At 42.4% G+C, this 24,800-nt stretch overlaps 1 protein-coding gene across 2 annotated transcripts in view; it reads left to right on the forward strand.

Annotated features, from left to right (window-relative positions):
• The window catches only part of slc35f3b (solute carrier family 35 member F3b), a 73,624-nt gene that overhangs the window by 36,364 nt on the left and 12,460 nt on the right, over positions 1-24,800 (forward strand). The window contains exon 1 of one of the 2 annotated variants that reach the window (XM_066662088.1): positions 8,172-8,311. The exons of the other annotated variant lie outside the window; for it this stretch is intronic. Within the exon in view, the coding sequence (XP_066518185.1) occupies positions 8,236-8,311 (76 nt within the window). The 5' untranslated portion in view covers positions 8,172-8,235. Of the gene's footprint in view, positions 1-8,171; positions 8,312-24,800 lie in introns of those variants that run through there. 2 annotated transcript variants of the gene reach the window in all.

Consider the following 24,800-nt stretch of genomic DNA (forward strand, 5'->3'; position numbering starts at 1 on the left):
CCCACAACAACATTACAGCAAATGAGTGTTGCAGTAAAAATGGCAGAGATAGCTAATTATACTCAAGTTCTCTAATAATGGGCGTACAGGCTTATTATAGCATGCACTCATTAATTATCTCTGTGGTGTCTTGGGAGTCGTGAGAAAAATACATTAGCTTTCAACCGCATTGACTTTTTGTTGTTTGGAGGACATGGGAATTCCGTAAGGCTTTAAGAAATCAATAGGAGTTTTCTTTCTGTGTAGAGTCAGGTTACCATCCAGTCAAATGCCTAGCAGTGGTGTTTACAGTGACATTCTCCAGGACTATTTTAATGACTTGGATATTGACAGTGTTTACGGTGAAACCGCCCCAGTCCTGATCACTTGCATTGCTGCGTTCTACTTACGCCATTCTCAAAAATATGACATTATCCACTACCTACTACCATGAGGGGCCTGTTAAGATATTAGCAATGAGCAATGGATTTGACCCTGTTCATACCTGGGGTTAACACCTGTCCTGGGTGATCGGATCCTAAGTAGCCAGGGTCATAATTATGCTGTAAGCAATCAGCCCACACTACCGGCAACCAGCAGGGGGAGAGGATTGCTCTCTAGTAGTCATAGAAACTGCATTTCCCAGAATCCTCTGAGTCCTGAGTGCTGCACACTTAGCATTACACCTTTTAGCTCAAAGCCAAAAAAAAACAAAAGAGCTAAAAAAGAGAAAAGTATATAGGATCCAAACAAAATAAGAGAAAAGAATAAGTTTTTTACATCATTCCACAGTAAATGAAGGTAGTGTTTGACTATTTTTGGACGTTAGCTAATGGTGCTTGCACATTACCTGATTTTTTATTATAGCCTAATATCCCATCCATCACTAATTAATTCCCATTTTCATCTGGTTGAAGTGTCTGGTTGAATCTACAAGAATGTTCTAGAACTCATTCTGTGTCTAAACTCCTGATAAAAGAATGAGGAGGAAACTAAATGTTCAATTTGTTCAACCCTTGATTGAACGTTCATAAAACCAGTTTGTAACCTTTCAGTGAATGAGAACGCTGAGCGCTGTTGGTGTTTAGGTTGTGTTTAGTAAGGCTATGTGCTACAAATCACACCTTATTAAGTTCAGTGTGTGTAGGAGGAAAAGAGGGAGCGAGATCTAGAGAGGTGTATCTTTAATGATCTCACTCTCTGACAAGGACTGAGCGCACTTAAACACCTCTCCAAGGGTTGTGTGCATCCACTTTCTTTTAATTAAGATGGTACCCAACCAATAGCCCCACTGGGAGGCGAAGCTTTCAGACCCCACAGGAACGAGACTTCCAGGGGAAGAGCAGAGAAGCCCTGTGTCCTGGAAAAATAACACAGCCATAACAACCTCACTGTATTCTCACTGTTTACGTTCTAGTTCAAAGGAATACAAAATAGAAAAAATGTTTATAATAAGAGAGAAAATTGTCTGTTTGTGTTTCAATTTCAGTTTAAGTTCCAAAGTGTTTTGTTACATCTTTAGATCGCCAAAACAGCAAATTAAAAGAAGGTAAAAAGCTTGTTTGCTTTTAATTTATTTTAAGCTCTATTGACCAGGTAGTGTCGCAGTCACACAGCTCCAGGGACCTGGAGGTTGTGGGTTCGATTCCTGCTCCGGGTGACTGTCTGTGAGGAGTGTGGTGTGTTCTCTCTGTGTCTGCGTGGGTTTCCTCCGGGTGACTGTCTGTGAGGAGTTGGTGTGTTCTCCCTGTGTCCGCGTGGGTTTCCTCCGGGTGACTGTCTGTGAGGAGTTTGGTGTGTTCTCCCCGTGTCTGCGTGGGTTTCCTCCGGGTGACTGTCTGTGAGGAGTTTGGTGTGTTCTCCCCGTGTCTGCGCGTGTTTCCTCCGGGTGCTCCGGTTTCTTCCCACAGTCCAAAAACACACGTTGGTAAGTGGATTGGCGACTCAAAAGTGTCCGTAGGTGTGAATATGCGAGCGTCTGTGTTGCCCTGTGAAGGACTAGTGCCCCCTCCAGGGTGTATTCCCGCCTTGCGCCCAATGATTCCAGGTAGGCTCTGGACCCACCTGAACTGGATAAGCGCTTACAGATAATGAATGAATGAATGAATGCTCTATTGACCTGAATGAGAAATCAAAGATATTGTCATAAAAACCTCTCCAGCAAATAAATTTAATTTACTTACACAACACAGCCGCTGTCCTTTACATCGTGTGAAAATTGTCATGATGAATGGACCAATAGAAATGCTCCAAAATGACTTGGAATAAAATCTTTTGACATTGACGTCCACTGAAAGTTAAGAAGGTTTTTTCCTTCTCCAATATAGATACTGGAGGTACATGTTTTTCACTGGAGAGCAATGATTTACAATTATTTATTGTATTTTAATTCCTAGCCCATCTCTAACCAGTCATTGAAGAACTCAGATATGTGGCCTATAAACTGACCTTAGTGTCCTCGGTTCTGGTAGCCCATGTGGTCCCTAGGGTCTTGCTAAGGTATCCCAGGTGATTGCTAGTGTGGTACTAATTCCAAGAAATACATATTTACCCATGATATACATTTTGCTGAGTAATAGGGGGAGAGGAAGGGCGTCAGACGAGCGCACTGTGTCAGTAATGACACTGTTGTCTATGGTTGAGTATACACTCTATTTTCCAAGTGGGTCACAGGCAAAATACGATATAGTGCCACTTTATTGGGATTTGAAGATTTAAACATCAGCTGGGGATCAGACACAAGGATCAGCGTGAGCACTCATGCCTTGACTGTTATGTGGGTGGGGTGTGTGTGTGTGTGTGTTTGTGTGTGTGTTTGATCCTTCTCCGTACTTGTCTATATGACTCACACTCTGGGATCGTTCATTCTTTCCCTGTCTTCCACTGTTTGTTACTCTACTCTTTCTTTACCTCCTTCTCCCACTTCCCTTCATGTCTTTCATGCTCAGATGGATTTCCATTAAACACTGGGCATTTTGTCTAATTGCAAAAAAAACAGCTTAATTCTCAGTGGAACGACAAGCTTCAAAGCCTCTCGAGAATTGAGACTCGCAGTCCAAAACATGCACAAGTACACACACACACACACACACACCGTCCTGTACTGAGGAACCCTCACTTCCTTTCCTCGCCATGGTAAATAATTGATGCCAAGCTGCCACAACCACACAAGGTCTCCCCCTCCCACTCAAATAATGGTCGTGTCTGCAATCCTGCAAAAATCCTCGGCCTGTACCAAAACACACACACACACACACACACACAGTAGATGACAGGCGGTGTGAAAATCAGTACTGACAAATAACAGTTGTGGCTGGGCTATTGATTATGAGCCTGATATTGTGATTATGCTGATTGCTTGTATGGCTGTAAATATTTATTGATTTATGAGTGGATGGCAAATTAAAGTGGGGAAAGTATCATATTATTAGCAACGTCTTATGAGCAACTGTCGTGTTTCTAGATGTACGCTCTAGATTCTCTAGAACTGTAGTGGAAGGGGGTAGTGTGGTGGTGCTACAAACAGCTTCGCTGCCATACAGCAGGGCCCTGGGGTTGAGGGTTTAGTCCATGCCTCAGGTCCCTGTCTGTGATGGGTTTGGTGTGTTATCCCTGTATCTGCATAGGTTTCCTCCTACAGTTCATAAACATGTTGGTAGAAGCACTGGCAGTGCAAAATGTCCACAGATGTGAAATTGTGAGTGACTGGGTGAATGTGTATTGCCCTGTGATGGACTGGTGCCCTGTCCAAGGTGTGTCCCTGCCTAGGGATCCCTGGGTAGGCTTCAGACCCACCACAACCCTGAATGCTAGGAAGTGGCTACAGAAAATAGATGTATGTTCTGGAGGGGCTAGGTTTCTTTGTTTATATTATTGATGTCCAAAATATTGGTTAAAAAATTATCTCATAACTCATTCTTTCATTGTCTGTAAGCACTTATCCAGTTCAGGGTCGCGGTGGGTCTGGAGCCTACGCGGAATCACTGGGCACAAGGCAGGAACACACCCTGGAGGGGGCACCACAGAGTCACACACTCACGGAGACTTTTGAGTCGCCAGTCCACCTACCAACGTGTGTTTTTGGACCGTGGAAGGAAACCGGAGCACCCGGAGGAAACCCACGCGGACACAGGGAGAACACACCAATATCCTCACAGACAGTCAACCGGAGCGGGACTCCAGGTCCCTGGAGCTGTGTGACTGCGACACTACCTGCTGCTCCACCATGCCGCCACCTACTGTGGAAACATCAGCATATAATTAACGACAATGTAGTTTTTAGGGTGTTCCTAGTGGTTGCTAGGTAATTGAATTTTAGCATTACATGCAAAGACTACTGGGGTTGTATTAACTGATACAGATTCAGTGATTCAGTTGATGAAGTGATGAAGCTATGGCACATGTGTATTTACACAGGCTGTACTTATATGATCCAGCAATAAACATGAATGTCTTGACAATGCATAATAAAATATTTAATAGAGACACAATATAAAGGGAGACCAAAAGATATGGAGTTGGAGTGCTACAAAAACAGCAACAACAACAACAACACTGCTAGATCAGCTGCTTGATAACCTGCAGGTATATCACTATATTTTCAGCTCCACATGAATTATGCAGAAGGCAAGGACACTTCCAAATATAAAGCCATCTTCAGGGAAACTGTTTGACGTATGCTGTCAGACTGAGATTTTCAGCTGCTCTGTTATCAATTTGTATTACCTTGATAAACTTAGGTTTAAATTTATATTCTCACAAATGTTCATATTTCAAATAGAGCTCTGGGGCCTGGGGGTTCATCAGGGCTCGGTCCTTGCCTTACTTCACGATCTATTCATAGTTTAGTGTGTTCTGCCACTTTGGGTTTGCACTGGTCAGTGAATTCCTACAGCCAATCCCAAGCCCAGGTGGAATGAGAGGGTTAAATCAGGCTTGAGCATCCAGCGTAAAACCTCTGCCAAATTGACTGTGTTGACCCCTCACGCGAGCAGCCAAACGTGGGACAGTTACAACAACAATACATACATTATTCCAAGAATGTGAGCATCTCCTTTTCTCAGTAACAGATCCTTCACAGATGTGCATCTTTGTTTTCATACCCTTAGCATTGTGTTGTCTTCTCAAAATGGAAGGATGGGCAACAAAAACCTCTGGAGACATGAATAATTAAAGTGTTTAAGAGCTGTTTATCTGACTTTTTTATATAGTACTGACCAAGAAACGGTTGTTTACATTTTTTTTACATGTGATGTGTACTGTACATGGACATTTTTTCATTTTTCAACAATGGTTCTGTCTCCATATTAACAATGTTATGAGACTTGGGCACATTGGGGGAGCTGCTGCTGTTACTGCATGTCCCTTTGACGCTATTGGGAATACACACACAGTGTAAGTGTACTTATTGGGAATTTCACAAGAAAAACAATGGTGTGCTTGGTTTTAACACAACTTTAACACAAATTCTTTCATGAGTTATTTACAAGTTTCTGACCACTTATAAAATGTGTTCAAAGTGCGGCCCATTGTGTTGGATAGTCAATGCAACCCTCTTCTCCCTCTCTTCACACACTGATAGCAACACCGCAGGAGAAATGCTAGCACAGGCTTCCAGCATATACCACACCATACCATCAAGATGTGCAGCACCTGAAACTACGGATACTGTGAAATTCCCAATAAGTTTGATGTGTCACATTACCCTCTTCCCATTGAAAAAACAAAAGTTGGATCCAAAATGGCAGACTTCAAAATGGCCGCCATGGTCACCACCCATCGTGAAAAATTTCCCCACTCCCATATACTAATGTGCCACAAACAGGAAGTCAATATCACCAACCATTCCCATTTTATTAAGGTGTATCCAGATAAATGGCCCACCCTGTATAATTAACTAAATTGAAAAGCTACTGATGCACTAGTCGAAAGAGCATTATGCTACCAGTGAAAACCCGATTATTGATGAACATAAATAAGCCTGCTAAAAAAATTAACTGAATTGATGTTTGTGTTCTTTCCTGACATTCTGACTGTATTTTTACTAGATACCTGTATATAATGAGGTAATAGTTGTTCACAACTCAGTTTTGTGTATCTACCTGTAGATGGATATTCAATTTTTTTTTTGTAAAGGCAGCAGCTCCTTGTGGCTTTGGTTAATGTGTACCTTGTCAAAGAAATTTGGTGCTGTGAGGCAATTACCCCTAGACCCCCCTGGTTAAAGCTTAGCCCCCAAATTATTCATCTCTAGTGACGGCCCTGGTGCATAAGGTGTTTTAGTCCGTATTAAAAACAGTAACAACTGATTATTTACAAATAAACATACATAGATTAAATGATGTAGTATTTCAGGTGGTTGCTAGAGATTTTCTAAACACGTGCTGTTTTATCTCTGGTGGTTACTGCAGTGTTGCATTGTGGTTAAAGGATCACTAAGTAACATTTGGTATTTTGGCTCCTGGGCTCCCCCTACATTTGCAGAGTGTAATTCATTTTCACATCAGCGTTCTAAGATCAGTACGGATGGGCTTCTGGTTTCCTACCCTCCTTCTGCAATTTCCCTCTGGGATCAAAAAAGTATTTCTGATTCTGATTCTAAATAAAAGGTTACAGAGCACAGCTTCTACAGGGGTGAGTCTAGAGTAGCAACCACAGAGGCTCTATTCTCTCTATTACATGTCAATGGAGCTGCACAATTATTTTGAAGCTGTAATTAAGGTAAGAAAATACTACCTAGTGTTTCTTTAACATCAGCGGTTGCTAGGCTGTGACAGGTGATGACTTGAGTTTGGTGGCTCTGGTAATATTGTGGATAGAGAACTTGCCACCTGTTTTTTAACCAATTTCCAGCTAATGTTATTGGTTATCAGTATTCTCCTGTCAGTCGGGCCCTACCAGTGTTGTTATATTATTGCACACATTTATTGTATTATTGTAGTACTTTTTCAGAATTACAATCATAGTTAAGTGCCAGCAGTGCGTTTTAAAAGGGTCCCTTAAGAAGAATGTATAGCAACATAGAACAATGTACTGTGATTAAAAGAATTGTATGTTATTGTTAAAAAATTACAGCAATAGTTTACAGTGCAGCACAAAAGCACCTCGCACTGTAATCTGACCAGCTTGGGATGAGAGCGGTGGTGTCCGTGTGTGAGACACACTGGGCTGCTTTATTCTATTTTTAGTTGTTCAAAGCCTATTTTTTTTCCTCAGAGAAGCAGCTGCCAAGGTTTTGTCACCATTTGGGAGATCACAGGTGCTTTTAAGGGTTTTCTGTGGAGATGTGCACCTGCCATTGTTAATATGGAAACAAAATGTGCTTAAAATGAAAGGCTGGGTGAGTGGTAATGGATCATAATGTGAAAGTCAGGGTCTGTGTTTTGCTATTGCACACCGTAGATCCTGTCCTGGGGTCCTTCAAGGCGCACCATCTTAAACAGTGTCAGTATTAAAAGATGTTTTTAAAGGACACTATCACGGAGAGATTTAAACATGCTAAGATGAGAGGAAAAGGGATAATGGAGAGAGAGAGAGAGAGAGAGAGAGAGAGAGAGAGAGAGAGAGAGAATGAGAATGAGCTAACTGCTAGAGGAGCCTCATGTCCCAGTTAAGGATGGATTCTGTGTGAACAGTCTGACCAGTGAATAATTCAAGTCATTCCTCCCAAACACCCCCCCACAACCCTCACCCCTCAATCTCTCTCTCTCTCTCTCTCTCTCTCTCTGAGCATGCTCAGTAAAGCTGTAGGACAGACACATAGGTTCATCTTCAGGACAACTCCACATGGCTTTATGTAGGGTCTGAGCAGTGATGGAGGCCAAGAGGGCAGTTGCACTGGGGCTAATCACAGGGGACCATCAACTTTAAATCTTTATTTGTCCCCTCATACTGTAACGGACGGGGGTTCCCTTCATTTAGGGTTTCTAAGGATTTTTCTGGAGCGTTACGAATGATTAACTAGGAAAGTTATTGGCTGGGACCGCTCAGACTGTGTGGTCTTAGTGTTTACTAGTATCAAACCGAAGAAAAGGTATCGCCCACCCCTACTGCGGAGCGCGAGCGCTGGTGGGAGGAGAGCAGAGGCGCCAAAAAAGTGGGGGAGGGAGAGGGAGGGACGGCAGGAGCGAGAGAGAGAGAGAGAGAGCTGCGGAGAGAGACAGTCCGTCCCGAGCGCGCTCAGTAGCAGACCCCCCCACCCCGCTTTAGGGATGTAGCCGCCGCGGGTGGAGCTCTGGCGGTGTGAGCTCGAGAGCGATGAAGAAACACTCAGCCCGGGTCGCCCCGCTGTCCGCGTGCAACAGCCCCGTGCTCACCCTCACCAAAGTGGAAGGTACGTGCGACCCCCCCCTACTCCCCCGCATCGGGATGTGTGTTGTTACTTTGACGGACCACGGACTAACGCTTCAGCTCGCGTTTCTTCAAGTTGTTGCTGGTGGATTCTGAGGTGTGTTTTTTGGGACCACCGTCCTGTGGAAGCCCGCTTCTAACACTTGATAACACGTATAACCATTGTGTAAGTCTTTATTATTAGTCATTTTCATAAGAGGATAAAAACCATAATCATTTGATCCTATCCACATTTAATATTCATCAAAGCACGCTGGCTATCTCATAATAACGAGACACTGTGACTTAGCATTTCATAATTAACGTTATAACAACATGGTTTGGTATCTCATAAATGAGAAGCTATCATACTACCTAAAACTTAGTATCTCATAGTAATATCCTTTCCTTTCATTATGAGATAGTAAGGCATCCATGCTGTGTCATAACTATTATGAGAAGCTAGATCATTATTATCAGATAGTAAGCCAGAATTATGAAAAGATAAGTCATGATTATGAGATAGTAAGCCAGACATATGAAAAGATAAGTCATGATTATGAGATAGTAAGCCAGACATATGAGATGCAAATCACTATTATGAGATAGTAAGCCAGAATTATGAGGTTCGAATTATTATTATGAGATAGTAAGCCAGAATTATTACAAGATAAGTCATTATTTTGAGATAATTAGCCGTAATTATGAGATGCAAATCATTATTATGAGATAGTAAGCCAGAATTATGAGATGATAAGTCATTATTATGAGATAGTAAGCCAGAATTATGAGATTCAAATCATTATTATGAGATAGTAAGCCAGAATTATGAGATGATAAGTCATTATTATGAGATAATAAGCCAGAAATTATATGCAAATTATTATTATGAGATAGTATGCTAGATTTATGAGACGCAAAGTCATGATTATGAGGTAGTAAGCCAGAAATATTGGATGCAACTCATTATTATGAGGTAGTAAGCTAGAATTATGAGCAGCTTAGCAATTATGAAATAGTAAAAATAATAGAGATATTTTGTGATTGTTATGAAACAGAAACCCAGAATTATTAGATTATAATTCAGTATTATGAGATATTACCTCATAGTTATGAGAAACATAATAATCTGTAAGAGCTGTGTTTTTTCCTCACTTGTACATAGCTTTCTGTCCTGCAGTAGAAGCCAGCCTCTTGTTCAGCTACAGTTTCGTGACTGCCCAGGACTCAGAGTGACAGAATGTGCTGCTGTGTGCTGGAGTGTACCTGTGCAGTGCTCGCTCTCCTCAGCAGAAGGTGCTTATGCGCTTGCACTGCGGTGCACTGCAGAACAAAGTGCACTTGCCTTTACGCATTTTGTGCAGACATCTTTAGCATTTCTTAAACCTGTGTCAAACAGCAGATGCAGCCGTGATAATTTTGTCAGTCGTGTGTTCCCTGTGACTGAGTTTGTGTCGAGAACATTCCGTCAGGCAAACACTCGCCCTGCACTACATCATCTGGATGGTGCTATACACTCACGCTCTGTACATTAAGTTATTATTGCAGTTAAAAGAGTATCTCCGCCCCTTTTCCCTCCCCACATCCCTCCCACCTCACATCCGGCACAGCAGCAGAGAAAAGCCCACCAGAAAAAGGGGAAGGGTTATTTGAGGGCAGGAAACCGGGCTCACTAATTTGCATGTGACATACACTATATATACAAAAGTATTTACTCGTCTGCCGTCGCACACATATGAACTTGAATGACAGCCTATTCTTAATCCATAGGGTTTAATATCACGTCACCCCACACTTTGCAGTTATAACACCTTCAGCTCTTCTGGGAAGGTTTTCCACAAGGTTTAGGAGTGGGTTTATGGGAATTTTTGACCATTCTTCCAGAAGCACATTTGTGAGGTCAGAGGCTTATAGTCTCCACTCTAATTCATCCCAGAAGTGTTCCATTGGGGAGAGGGCAGGACTCTGTGCAGGCCAGTCAAGTCCTTCCACACCAAACTTACTTATCCATGGCTTTATGGACCTTGCTTTGTGCACAGGTGCATAGTCATGTTGGAAAAGAAAGGGGCCATTCCTAAACAGTTTCGACATAGTTGGGAGCATGAAACTGTCCAAAATCTCTTGGTATGCTGAACCATTAAGAGTACCTTTCACTGGAACTAAGGGGCTGAGCCCAAATGCTGAGAAACAACCCAACACCATAATACCCCCTCCACCAAACTTTACACTTGGCACAATGCAGTCAGACAAGTCCCGTTCTTCTGGCAACCACCAAACTCAGACTCGTCCATCGGACTGCCAAAAAAAGAAACATGAATCGTAACTCCAGAGAACATGTCACCACTGCTCTAGAGTCCAGTGGTGGCATGCTTTACACCACTGTATCCGATGCTGTGCGTTGCACTTGGTGATGTAAGGCTTGGATGCAGCTGCCCAGCCATGGAAACCCATTTCATGAAGCTCTCTACCTACTATTCTTGAGCTAATCTGAAGGCCACATGAAGTTTGGGGATCTGTAGCGATTGTCTCTGACCTCTGTGCACTATGCACCTCAGTAAACTCTGCGGTGTCATTTTACGTGACATGCCACTTTGTGGCTGAGTTGCTGTTGTTCCCAATCTTTTCCACTTTGTTATATTACCACTGACAGCTGACTGTGGAATATTTAGTATATTTAGAATATTTATGACTGGATTTGTTGCACAGGTAGCATCCTATCACGGTACCATTCAGGAATTCACTGAGCTCTGAAAGCAAGCCATTCTTTCACAAATGTTTGTAGAAGCAGTCTGCATGCCTAGGTGCTTGGTTTTATACACCTGTGGCCATGGAAACACTTTAATTCAGCGATTGGATGGGTGAGTGAATATGTTTGGAAATAGTGTAGCTTCATACTTCAATACGGAGACACATCATCTGTCCCTAGAGCACAGTTGAACCTGAGGGACACTGCAAAGGCAGAACTAAGCAGGAATTCTTTGTTTTTCTTACAAAACATCACAATTCAGCTATTAATGATAAAAGAAGATTTAGGAGGCAGTCACTGGCCCCTAGTGAAAGTCCATCGGCCTGAGTTTTGCATATTTATCATTGCAAATTTTAAGCTGCTGCTGCACCAAGACTGAGGAATATGCAGATTTTGTAACAGGGGGTAAGGCAGGAAATTGTTCCTTCCTGTTTAACTACTTGGGGGCAGTTAGAGCTAATTACACTCTCTGGTCCGGGGTGGCCGCTGGTCCTTATAAAGTCCTAAATATGCTTGTAATAATCAGAGGCCTTAAAAAGTATTAAACTGTCTTAATTGGTAAATATACCAATTTACAGTGGTATATTTTGTGTAACTGTTTAATAATTGTTGGCTGAGCTGTTATTAGGAGGAGTATAACAAGCTAAAATGAGACATGCACGTGCAATTCTTGCTCAGCAGTGCTGAGACGGTGCATATGCTGCTGTTATAGTTTGGTATAAGCCTACATCCAAGTACAAAGAGTCAGAACTAAGGATTAAGGTCAGCCTTCTCCAGATTAGAACATGGTATATAATATATAGATGTGTGTGTAAGATGTGTTAAACTCTTATTGTCTTAAAGAGGCTGGTCATGTTTCTGTGTTGGCTCAGGCTGTGTTCCCCAGAGGATCCTTTTACCACAACCAGCATTTAACCACAAATCTAATTCTGCCAGTTTGCAAACACGCCACTCTGTGGTCGGCCAGACATTCAACTGAGATCACAATAGCGCTTTATTATGAGCTGCTCCCTGAGCTAAGGCCTGCAATATTACTGTATTCAGTAAGAGTAAATACAGTAGAAGACGCTAAACAGGACAATGCCCTTACCTTTCCCAGTGACTCCTCTTATCACTCTTTGGTGTGTTATACAGAGCTACAGTACTGTGCCAAAGTCAGGGACCTCCCTTTAATTATTTAATTTCTAGGTAGAATGGCCATCACATGCAAGTTATTCATTTTTTAGAAGACATTTCCGAGGCATGAAAAGGAAGTCATGGTTGAGGAGAAGGAAAAGGAATTTGTCCAGCAAGAAGACAGCTGCGCTCGAACACCAAAACTGGAGTGTGTTCTGGGTATGATTCTTACCTTGGGCCACTGTGAGGAGTTTATTGTGTTCTCCCTGTGTCTGCATGGGTGTCCTCTGGCTGCTCCGGTTTCGTCCCACAGTCAAAAAGCACATGTTGGGAGGTGGATTGGCTGTGTGAAAATGTCCACAGGTGTGAGTGTGTTCGATGTCTTGCGATGGATAGGAACCCTGTCCAAGGTGTGGATCTGCTTTGCACCTAATTATTCCATGGCTCCGGACCCACAGCGGCCATGATCAGTATGCAGTGGTTTTCTGCTTCACTAGAAATTAAGCAAACAGAAGGGTGGTCTCTAATATCTGCACAGCCACCTGTTGTGAATGAGATCTGTGTCTCTCTCTGACAGCTTTAAACGTTATTGTACGTCTAGTATTGTTCTGATAGGCAGTGCTTTACATATGATTCGTAGAAGCAGTATATATTTGCTGCAGGGGGAACAGAGCCAGACGACTGCAGAAAAAGTGGAGTGAGTCATTGAGCTGCTGTTGCTCATGCTGTTTGACTGCCAAATGTCTTGCTTTTCATCTCACAGCTTTAGCGAATGTACAGTTTACCCTCAAAACAACTGGAAAAGGCTACAAGGAAGCCAGTGCCTTCCTTTTATTCTGTTTTTAGACACAAACCTGCTGCATGCTTAAGATACCAACATGCCATAATTGGGCTTATATCATGCAAATCAGCCGAGGCATCGAGTCACAGGCGTGGTAATAGTGGCTTGCTGCCGTGTTACATCAGTTTGATGGATGCATTCATACACGTGGCTGTCACACATGCATGTAATGTGTGTGTGTGAGAGTGTAATCATGACATGCCAAATCCCTATTCAAATCATGCCAGTATGACAACTTGGCACTTCTTTCTTGTGGTTGAAGTGGCAGAGGGAAGAGCGTACGAGTTCTGCTCTTCAACCAGGATTAGAAACTGTTGCACATTTGCTGGGGTGTCTTAGAAAGCGCGGTCATCTTCTCCAGTGATTATCCTCCACATTATTAAACACCTAGGGGTCAGAAGGTAAGAAATTCTGTTCTCAACCTACTGTAAACCTGGCCACCCCCATGTGGGGGACCTGCTCATGCTTCTTTAAAGTGGGTAAGCTGCTCTCAGGGTTAAGAATGACACAAATCACAGTGAAACGTCAATGGATGTTTGGAGATCTCCAAACGTTGCAGAAGGTGAGCAGGAAACAATGTTTGCGCAGTGTCATGTTGGATTTATACAGTCTAAATTGAGTTCTGTGGATCAAGAGGGTTTGTTTATAATGTGTAGACCCCTAGTCTGTTTTCAGAGCTCCTCTGATGGCTCTAACAATGACCTTTGGTATTGGTTTAAAGATACTAACTCTAATATTGATGGTTTTGTTTACTTGCACACTAATAACATGCTCATTTTATCACCAGATATGAATAAATCTGGTTGATGTAGAAAAAGCCAAACAAATACATGTGCTTTTCAGTACTGGAGTTTTATTTAATTTGGCGTGTTTACAGAGCTAGAAACATCCTTTTGACGCTTATTTCAGTGGTGAAATTCAAACCTCTTGTGGACCATATACGGTATTAGGTAAATGAGCAGTGTAAGCTTGGCTACTTTGCTGCTGTTGGGGGAATTGGAAGGGACTTCTCTGTTTGGGGAGACACCTGCAGTGGCAGCTCATCAATTAAATGCAGCAGGGGACTCGCCGCCAATCTATGAAATATTGATTTAAAGGAAAGAGTGCTGGGACTGAAGCCAGCGTGTTAAACTGCTCTCTGTCTTCTTCACAAGGCAAAAGATAAGGTAGAGGGAAGGGGGTGGGTGATGGATGGGAAGTACTGTGAGGTAACTGTTTACAGCATACCTGATACCTGATTCACATACACACACTAAACAAGGTTACATGTATGTCTCGTCTGTATACATCTCATCTCAGCTCAGTTTTGGCCTGTCAGCATTTGTTTGTTTAAAGGCTAAGCACCACTTAATGGACCTCCAATAAATATTTGACATTATTTTAGTTACTGACATATATAAGTGTGAATTAAAATGAAAATAGCAGCTTAATTTGCTTTAAAAATGACAATTTTATTAAATTGACAGAAAAACTCGCTACGGAAATTCTTGAACGCGACCGTGACGTCACTGGTGGACAACAGCTGAACAACGCCGCGGTAAAACACCGTTATGACTGACTGTTATGACAGTATCTAGCTAGCTAAATAACCAACATTATTCATGACAATAGCCTAGCAACAAGCTAAACTCAAATGTAGAGGCACCGTTATTCTTGTAAATGTGATCGAAGTCGAACTGGAATTCATCCGACACTATAAACCTCCGTAATGCAGCTACGTAGCCGAGTATAATCTGAGCCACCGAGTTTAGCAAGTCAAGCTAACGTTAACTAACACCAACTAAAACAGGCGAAGTGAGTGTCCTTACCCTGTTTACCTCCATGTTACAGAGGCTCTTGAACACCTTTCGTTGGTGTCCTTACATGCCCATATTGTTGGAAAAGCGCCAGTGAAATGAGCTACAGATAATGGAGTGAGCGGATGGTCCTTTCCAAAGTGCCCGTTTAAAGTTGACAAATTTAGTCCATTTTCTGGATATTTTGGGATCTTTGGGCCATTTGTGCACAGATGTCCCACTGTACATTGAATGATTGCAGCCAAAAACAACACACCTTTTCGTCATTTTGCATTAAATTAAGTGCAACTTCTAGAATTGTTGTCCACCATCTACGTCACAGGCATTAGAGTTTCTGAACACCGTTGGGGGGGGGGGGGAGGGGGGGACCAACGGTCTTTTAAACCTTATTTCTTGAATTAGTAAGAAATAACATGTTTTTGGCTATCAATGACTATCAATAAACACAAGTTAGGAACTCAAAATTCCACTGTATTTATTTGTTTGACACTTTCATATAGCTGGTGCTTAGCCTTTAAAAAGCCATATTTTAATACATTTACAATAAATAATACATAGGGATTATATGTCTGTTCTTAAGGAAATAGTCAAATAGCCATTTAATAATAATATTAATTAATTAATATTAATTAATATTATTAAATAATAATAATAATAAAAAGTTATTCAGCAAAAAAAAGCACAAAGTAGTTTATACACCTAAGGTTTTTCAATAATTAGTGTGTTAGCTATAGTTGGATATTTCTTTCCCATTAATTGATATAGTTTTGAACATGAAATATTTACAAATACGGTACCTACTCAGATTTACAAAAAAGACGTCTAAACTGTAAACTCCACCAGAAGAAGACTTGACTTGACATGGAATCATCATCGAATGCTGTTCTGGGGTTGTGTCCTTTCCCAGTGGGCTTAGTTCTTGCCTCGACCCAGAACATAAAAACAATATTTCCTATTAGAAACGCAGAGTTGTAGACGGATGGATGTTTTTCACTCTAAACCGAAAAGGCTAAAGTATACAATGACATGGAATTTCATTTTCTGTTCAGTTAGCACAGACACGAAGAGCTAAAGAATACGATGATTTTAATACTGTAGTGTTATATTCACCTTATTGGTATGGTTTAGGGTTAAAATACTACTAATTTTTCTAAGAGTGGGCTTGTAGGGCTTGTATGTTGTGAATAAATCAGATTTGACAGAAATGCCCCTGCCTAGCGTTCACGCTTTGCTTCTTTTACTGCTTCCTACTTCAGGAATATATTTCCATGTGCAAGTAGATTGTCTTATATGCCGTCAGAAATGATGTCATATGGAGTAATGTGTGTCAGAATAGTGTGAGGTGTTTGTTAAGAGTAGTGGACAACGCTGCTGCCCTCCACATGGTAGAATAGGTTTAGATTATCTCTGGAGAAGTGCATCTGAACAACAGTGTATAAAGGGTCACCATAGAGGACAGAGGGCTGCATCCTGAGCATCTGCTTGTCCAGCTGGACACTGCAAACACACACATACACCCAGGCTCAGATGACAGAATGAACTACACAGACTGTCCCTAACTGTAGACCTCAGCCAAGGAAGTGTTGAGGAGGTTTATTTGTGTGTGTGTGTGTGTGTGTGTGTGTGTGTGTGTGTGTATAGCAAACACTCTTCTGCCTCCATGTTTATGTCCCTCTCACCAGCCCCTTGCTCTGGGATCAATGTCTCCTAGCGTGCGAGTGTGTGGATTTGTTCCCTGTATGTCCATCAGAAATGGCAAATGAGTCTCGTCACCAGTCCGTGTGGGTGAGAAGGTGATTGACAGGTCACAGGCAGATCTGCCTCCAGCATCTGAGCTACTCTGAGGCTCTGTCGTCTTAGAAGATTACCGTAGTAAACAAATCCACCCACACATTTAACTCAGAGCACGCAACCTCACGTCAGACCCACTCCACGCATCACACCTACCCCTTACTACCACATTCAGAAACAACGTGATATATACTTCAGCCATTACTGTATTAGAAAGTGATAAAAGCACCTTACACAGCACTGTATTTAAGATATGGACGTGTTGATGCTAATATTACTTAACATCCATGTTTTATGACATTGTAACTACATGGATATTTTAGAATTAGTGTTGTATTTAGTGCTGTCAGTGTCAACGTGCTACTCGTGATTAATCTGGAAGCTTTAATGCGTTAATATTTTTTCATCCAAATTTAATCTCAAAATTCACTTTTTTTTAGCCCAGGAATGTATTAGCGATTAAAATACAGCATCACCACTGTTGAGTTCAAAACGTAGATTACATTTTATTTATGCTAAAACACGTATTAAATCTTACAACAAACGCTCATTCTCCCCCCCCCCCCCTTTTTATTCTTCTTATTCTTCACTCCCTCACTTCCTCACTGATCCAGTGCTGCACAGGTTTGCCACGTTTCCTCTCCTTCCTCACGTAATCCATCAATTTATCTCTGAAATTATTTGTTGAAGCTGGAATATGGTGTTTAATAGTAGCATTCATTTTCTCCCTTAAAGTTTTGGTGTGTGAGCTTCATCGTGTTCAAGGGTGAAGTTCTCCCTGAAATATTTAATCAGCGAATTCATAAAAATTTTTTATAATGATTAAAAAAGGGCGGCACAGTGGCGCAGCAGGTAGTGTCGCAGTCACACAGCTCCAGGGGCCTGGAGGATGTGGGTTCGATTCCCGCTCCGGGTGACTGTCTGTGAGGAGTTGGTGTGTTCTCCCTGTGTCTGCGTGGGTTTCCTCCGGGTGCTCCGGTTTCCTCCCACAGTCCAAAAACACACGTTGGTAGGTGGATTGGCGACTCAAAAGTGTCCGTAGGGGTGAGTGTGTGAGTGAATGTGTGAATGTGTGTGTTGCCCTGTGAAGGCGCCCCCTCCAGGGTGTGTTCCCGCCTTGCACCCAATGATTCCAGGTAGGCTCTGGACCCACCGCGACCCTGAACTGGATAAGGGTTACAGATAATGAATGAATGAATGAATACAAAATAAAACTAGTATTTTAATTTCACCGCAAATTGTGGAATTAGATAGTTTGATCTCCCTAGTGCTGCTATTGAAAAGATTTTAAAGACACTTTAAAAATATGACCCTTGAAAGCTAGTGATATGTGAATAGGAGTCTTCCGTCAAACAAAGCAACAGATCAATAATAATCAATTAGCTCTCCCAATGGTATTCTGAATGTGTTCATGCACTCGTTCTTAAACTACCGCAGTGCATTCAACAAAGACATTGCGCTTCATATATAAGGAAAAGACGGAGAAACCTCCAGTTCCACATGCTGATTCGTTCTCTTAAATCAAATGTAGATACGAATGCATCCCAAATGCTCTGTTGAGAGGTGCTGTGGAACAGACCCTGTTTATTAAAGTGGTGTGACGTTGATAATATTGTTATCAAAATTATAGAAGTACAGAAGACATTTGATATTTTTTTCAGCTGAAACTTATTGAATATTGCCGTCTCCATAAAATATAATTCTCATCTAATTGTACATCCATTGACTGTTTGTTGTATATGGGATTAGACTGGAGCCTCTGGGAATGACTTAAAGTGCTTAGCACAGAGTATGAAAACGGGTAATTGCTCTTCACCAGTGATGCATGCCTGTGTCCTTGTGCCCTTCATTTCATGGAAATGAGCAAGGATTTAACCACATATCACAACCACCATAGAGTGTTAAGATCTTTGAGAAATCCCCCAAATGCTTGTGGTGGGTGACCTGGTGACCTGCAAATATCAGAGGTATTTGGGTAGAAGACCACCAAACTGGCCCATCCATGGCCAGCCCACAAGTGTTTTTTTTGTTTTTTTTGTTCTAGGGCCCTGTCAATATACTGAACGACTGATATATTGACATGTAATATTGGCCAATGCTTTGGCAATTAAATATTATAAATAGACTTAAGGAACAGATTTGTGGATACTACCTAGAAATGTCACTTATAGCCCAGTCTCCTGACAGAAAATGGGTTCCTGCAGTTCCTTGCAATGCATCATGGATCAGTGCCCAGCCAAGCAATGTCTCCTAACACATAAGGCCTCCTCCACATGTGGATTCATGGGTGTGGGGGGAGGGGGGTGTAAAGATTGAGGAGCATGCTTTTTCATGGTGACTGAGCTTTGAGCTTTGTGAAGGGGGTGAGAGGGCAGGCTGGGGTGACTGTGGTGGAGATACACAGCTATCAGCTAGAGAAATCTGCACTGCAGAGACAAACGTGTGGGCGTAGAGCTACAGTGAGCATACACACACACACACACACACACAGTAGAGAAGTGAATCTCAGCCTGTGGATTAAGTGCAGCAACTGGCACGAAAGACATCTGACACCTCAAAAATGAGAGGTTTTCCAGGTTGTGTGTTTAAAATACTCCTGTATGTTATTATCAATAAGTTTGCTGACAAATGAATACATACCGTGACCTCGGCATGAAATCAAACTATTCCCAAATCACACACTTTTCCTGAATAGCAGCTTGTTCAGCTTATAATAATTTATAGTAGTATAGTAGTACACTGCTCACCAAATGTAGCCCATCAGCCGAGATATTTTTAGTGTTCCAAGTTTGCTTCTTTAGTTTTGCACTTTTAAACTACAAGGCTAACAAGTTAGCGAAGGTTATACCACTTAGCACTGTTCAAACTGCATGCATTCTGCATCTTGAATAAACATGGTGTTTTTAGTATAAAAAAGGGATAAAAAGCCTGGTTTAATACAGTGACAGCCATTTTGAAGCCTGGATTTTGAATGTAATTTCATGAGTGGTAAAACAGCAAGTTCAAATACAGACCCAGACCATTATGTGCCATTAGCTGTAAATGTGTGTACACCACATTTTTGGTGCCTCTGTGCCCCTGTGCACAAACGTAGGTAAGAAAATGCATGGTTTGATATGAGGCTAGTGTAATGTCCTGCACAGACATGTGGTTTCAAACTCACTGATCACCTTTGGGATGTTATGGAGCATCAGTTGCAAGCCTGGTCTTTCCGTTCGACATCAGTCCCTAGCCTCACAAAACTATTTTGGCTGAACAGGCACACATTTATTCAAAATTTTACATCTATTGTAAAGCTTTCCTAGAAATGGGGTTGTGGGTTCGATTCCCGCTCCGGGTGACTGTCTGTGAGGAGTTGGTGTGTTCTCCCTGTGTCTGCGTGGGTTTTCTCCGGTTTCCTCCCACAGTCCAAAAACACACGTTGGTAGGTGGATTGGTGACTCAAAAGTGTCCGGAGGTGTGTGTGTGAGTGAATGTGTGTGTGTGCATGTTGCCCTGTGAAGGACTGGCGCCCCCTCCAGGGTGTATTCCCGCCTTGCGCCCAATGACTCCAGGTAGGCTCTGTACTCACGCTACCCTGAACTGGATAAGGGTTACAGATAATGAATGTCTGGTGTTCAGATGCTGGTCATAGTGTCTATTTATTTATCTGAAAACTGTAGATAATGGTGGTCTGGCATTGAAGAACGACAGGTGGTCAAGCGAGTAGGCTGGTCTATATTACATTGCTGTAGAATCAAGGAACTTTTAATACAACTCAGAACTGAAAATCATATTAGCCTTCAAATATGTGTAGTGCTACACGCTTAGATACCTTGTCCTCCACAGAGTCTGCAGGGACATCAAGACTACTGAAGTGTGCTTGAACGAAAGCAACCAAAAAGGTTTGAATCCCAGGTGGTACCCCGACCTTTTCCAGACCACTGATATCATCAGGTAGAGTCAGAGATTTAAAACCAATGTTTCTTTGAAAGATGTGCAGCAACAAACAACCCTCCACCGTTCCCTGCAACGTACTGCAACACTCCAAAGTGGGTCAGCCGATTCATAGCTAAACTAGGCTTAAGTAACAGTTGAAAACATGCAATAAGCAACGAGAGACTACACATTTCTGTGATTTCACCGTGGTGTGAGTGTCAGGCCAAAGTCAGACAGCATAATTCTTTCTTAGGCAGCACAATAAACTTTTTAACATGGCGTATTACTAGAGCATGGCTCCACAGGGCTATATCCAATAACAGGTGCAATTCTGACACTGTTACGATTATTTAAAGACTATCTGTGATATATATGTCCACATTTATACTCCATAGAGCAGGTCTTCCACTGGTGGCAGCCATGTTTAAAGCAGATGCAGTTCAGACCACTCTGTTTAATCACTGTTGCAGGACTTGAAGAACCACTGGAGGAAATGACTTATTTTACTTCATTAGCCGTTAGTGCACTTACACACAAAGATACCGGATATGGTCCGTGTTGATCAGGTTGAAGAGGCTGCATTTGTTGTAGATGCTGTATTCTTTGTGCTAGTAGTGTTTGGCCAAGGGTCCTCTGTTTAGTAATCAGCCACTTCACCTTTTCAGCAGTGCGAAACAGTACTTAATGAGACCAGTGAATCCTTGACATGATTGCTAAGCTCTTCACAAACACTTCCCAGACTCTTTCTGAGGTCTCTGAAAATTCTGTTACCACATTTACATTTAAGGCATTTGCAGACACTCTTAGCCGGAGTGACCTAGAGTTTTAATCATGTTACAGATGTAGATTATGTAGTTTTAGGAACCTTCCCCAAGGATTCTGAATCGTACCCCGGTTTATCCCAGTGGGCTGCACTTTACTAATGACTAAAAATGAAATAATATGCAGATTGTTGGCAGGTTCTAGTATATGTTCATGGCCATTTCTTTCTGAAGGCAGTCTACCTCGTGTGTGGCGCATGGTGCATGTTTTATTCATGTGCAGCTCATTGCAGGCGTCTAGGAAGTATGGGCAAAAGCAGAGGCACTGAGTGTGGGTAAGTCTGAGGATGTAGTTACAGTTGTTTTGCTCAGCCTAAAAAGTGCTTAGCTCTGGGCTTCTCCCCTCGGGGGCAGATTGGTTGGGCCTGCCAGCGTGTTTTGGAAGATTAAGCTAAGCTGCAGTGTGGATCGGCAGCCAGAGCCATGTGAGAGACAGGACGGTGGCCCAGCAGGGCCAAAACAAAGCAGGTCTGGAGGTGACATTGAACTAAAGTCAAAACTCATTGCAACCAAACTCTATCTCAGTATTATGTCTCATAGATTTGGGTTATCCGAGTGATTCTAAGCTGTGTTACATCTCACTGTATAAATTATCTGACCTCTTAGTTAGCTGTCCTCAAACAGCCAGTCTTGATGCAAAATAGTGTTTGCAAGCACATGGGCTTTAGCGTCAAATCAGAAGCTTGGCTTTTCATTAAGCTGCTGTATGTAAGCAAATTAGCTTAAGGTACGTCATTGGAAAAGGTCCCAATTGAGCCCAGCACGCACAATTTCTCTTGCCCCCTTCTTCCCCCCATGTTGACGTCACTAAAACATGAACCCGAAGGAGAACTGCAGGGCTAAGAATCTTGTTTGAAACAAGGCTTTCAAGGCTTGCATCACACAGCTCTATGAACAGTTTTTATAGCAAACAATGCAGTTTAATTGCACTGTTAGACGTGCGCCTAGAGACTATTTGGCTTTGCATAAAGCTTGCTCTAAACTGGAGGACATCTTTCACTACTAAATCCCACAGGGTTTGGAGTCTGCCTTATGTGTGATACCATTACAGCTTTCAGACAAATATATTTGGTGTTTTGCAGAATATGACGTTCCAGTCCACAACGTCTGGCTTGGGCACTGTGCGGGAGTCGTGATGTTATTATATAATAAAAGTCCTGTTTCAACTGTTGCACACATTTTCAATAAAACATCAACAGTGCTGTAATGAGGTTGGGTCCGAACAGAAGTGGATTATTTAGACGTCATAAAGTGTTTAGCACTAACCACACATGGGAAGGAGCCTCGGGGAACAAATACATGATTTTTTCAGGGTTTCAGTCAGGTGTTAAGCCGAAAAGAACGTGTATTCAGCCCATTCATAGACTATGAAAATGAAAATGCTGTTGTGTTGTTGGCTTAAAAATATGTAGATGCATGTGGACCAGGCCTGAGTGAAATATCCAGTGCAGTAACCAGCTCTCAGAACTTTACCTCTGACTTTACCTCATTTATTGTAGCATTCTCACTCACACAGGCCTTTATTTTGGAGCTGTGGTTGGCCCCTACCATGCCATAAATTATCTCACTCCTGCTACATCTGTCCCCAACTCACACACACACACACACACCTTCAGATCACAGTCTGAAACTAGCATACACAAATAGACAAATACATGCTACAATATGTAATAAAACAGAGTCACTGGATATACACAGTTCTTAAATACGACGTACAAATGGAATTTGTTTTCAAAGGGCATGGGTATGAATGGTTAGATTGTGAGTGAACATTGCTTATTCTACTTCATAATAAAGCACAAAATGTTGTGATTAGATGCACACAAATGACCAGCCTACAGAAAGCTTAAAGATGAATTCATTAGCTTGCCCGCAGACTTGCTCTGAAAGATAAAAAAAACTCTCCCTTAAGAGTCCTGCTGCGATTCACAGTTGCCGTCATGAGAGGAATGAAAGCTTGTGTTCCAGGGTTGAAGTGCATTCTCAGTGTGAACAGGCAGATGGGATACTCCACCTGGGACCGACCGGTGGAGCAATAAAGAGAGTGGCTCTTTTACAAGCCTTCGTGATGGAGGAGAGCGGTTTCCCAGAGAGCCTCATCAGTGATGTTAAGCACCGTTGGTGTAGCAGAGTGTGACTGGCTTAGACGATGAATGGGACAGAGACACATGACTGATCTCGTGAGCTGAACAAAGATGATGCTTTTCAGGGCTCTGGTTACACAAGTTCTCCTTGGTGTGATGTTTCAGATGAGTTTGTGTAAGAAATTATGTTTTTAATAATGAGTTTAAGGAACATTCTTCACTGAGTCTTCTTTACCTTATGACGTGCCATTATACTGACACCTAGTGGCCTGGCTGTATCAGAAATAATATACGTTTTTGGGGGTATAAATCATGCTTGTTCTTTCTTGAATTTGGGGAGAGGAGTTAACAGCAGTAAGTTAAAAACAAACAATCAATAAACATTGATGTTCTTACAAATGACCAGCGGTAGACAAAGATTTCTTATTGCATTGTGTTTCAGCATTCTGAGTGTCAGATGTATCATACACACGGCAAGTAGCAGAGTGAATCAAGGTGAATTAACATTTGTTTAGTTATCTCAGGTTCTCTGCTGCCTCCTGCCCTCTTTGTCCTCTCCTGGGCTGCACACCGCCGTACTTGATTACCAGATGTTTTATTTAAAGGTTCAATTGATTCCTTCGAGCTCAATTAAGCTATGACAAGGGCCCATTTTTTGTTTTTCCGAAGGACACACAAACAGGAATGACCTCATCTAAACTGCAGGGGTACACGAACGTATGAGTTAGAAGAAACAAAAGGGTCTCCCATGTGAAAATGTGTCACTATTGTTGTATAACTGGCTTTGTTTTGTGGTGTTTGTAAATACATATTGATTTTTTATACGTACCAATATTTTGCCCAGGGAGGCACGGTGGTGGAGCAGGTAGTGACGCAGTCACACAGCTCCAGGGGCCTACAGGTTATGGGTTCGATTCCTGCTCCGGGTGACTGTCTGTGAGGAGTGTGGTGTGTTCTCCCTGTGTCTGCGTGGGTTTCCTCCGGGTGACTGTGAGGAGTGTGGTGTGTTCTCCCTGTGTCTGCGTGGGTTTCCTCCGGGTGACTGTCTGTGAGGAGTGTGGTGTGTTCTCCCTGTGTCTGCATGGGTTTCCTCCGGGTGACTGTCTGTGAGGAGTGTGGTGTGTTCTCCCTGTGTCTGCATGGGTTTCCTCCGGGTGACTGTCTGTGAGGAGTGTGGTGTGTTCTCCTTGTGTCTGCGTGGGTTTCCTCCGGGTGACTGTGAGGAGTGTGGTGTGTTCTCCCTGTGTTTGTGTGGGTTTCCTTTGGGTGCTCCGGGTTCCTCCCACCTGTCACACCTGTCCCTAGGTGTGAATATGCGAGTGTGTGTGTTGCCCTGTGAAGGACTGGCGCCCCCTCCAGGGTGTATTCCTGTCTTGCGCC

This window comes from Hoplias malabaricus, chromosome 2 (assembly GCF_029633855.1).
Source record: "Hoplias malabaricus isolate fHopMal1 chromosome 2, fHopMal1.hap1, whole genome shotgun sequence".
Taxonomy (NCBI): Eukaryota; Metazoa; Chordata; class Actinopteri; order Characiformes; family Erythrinidae; genus Hoplias; species Hoplias malabaricus.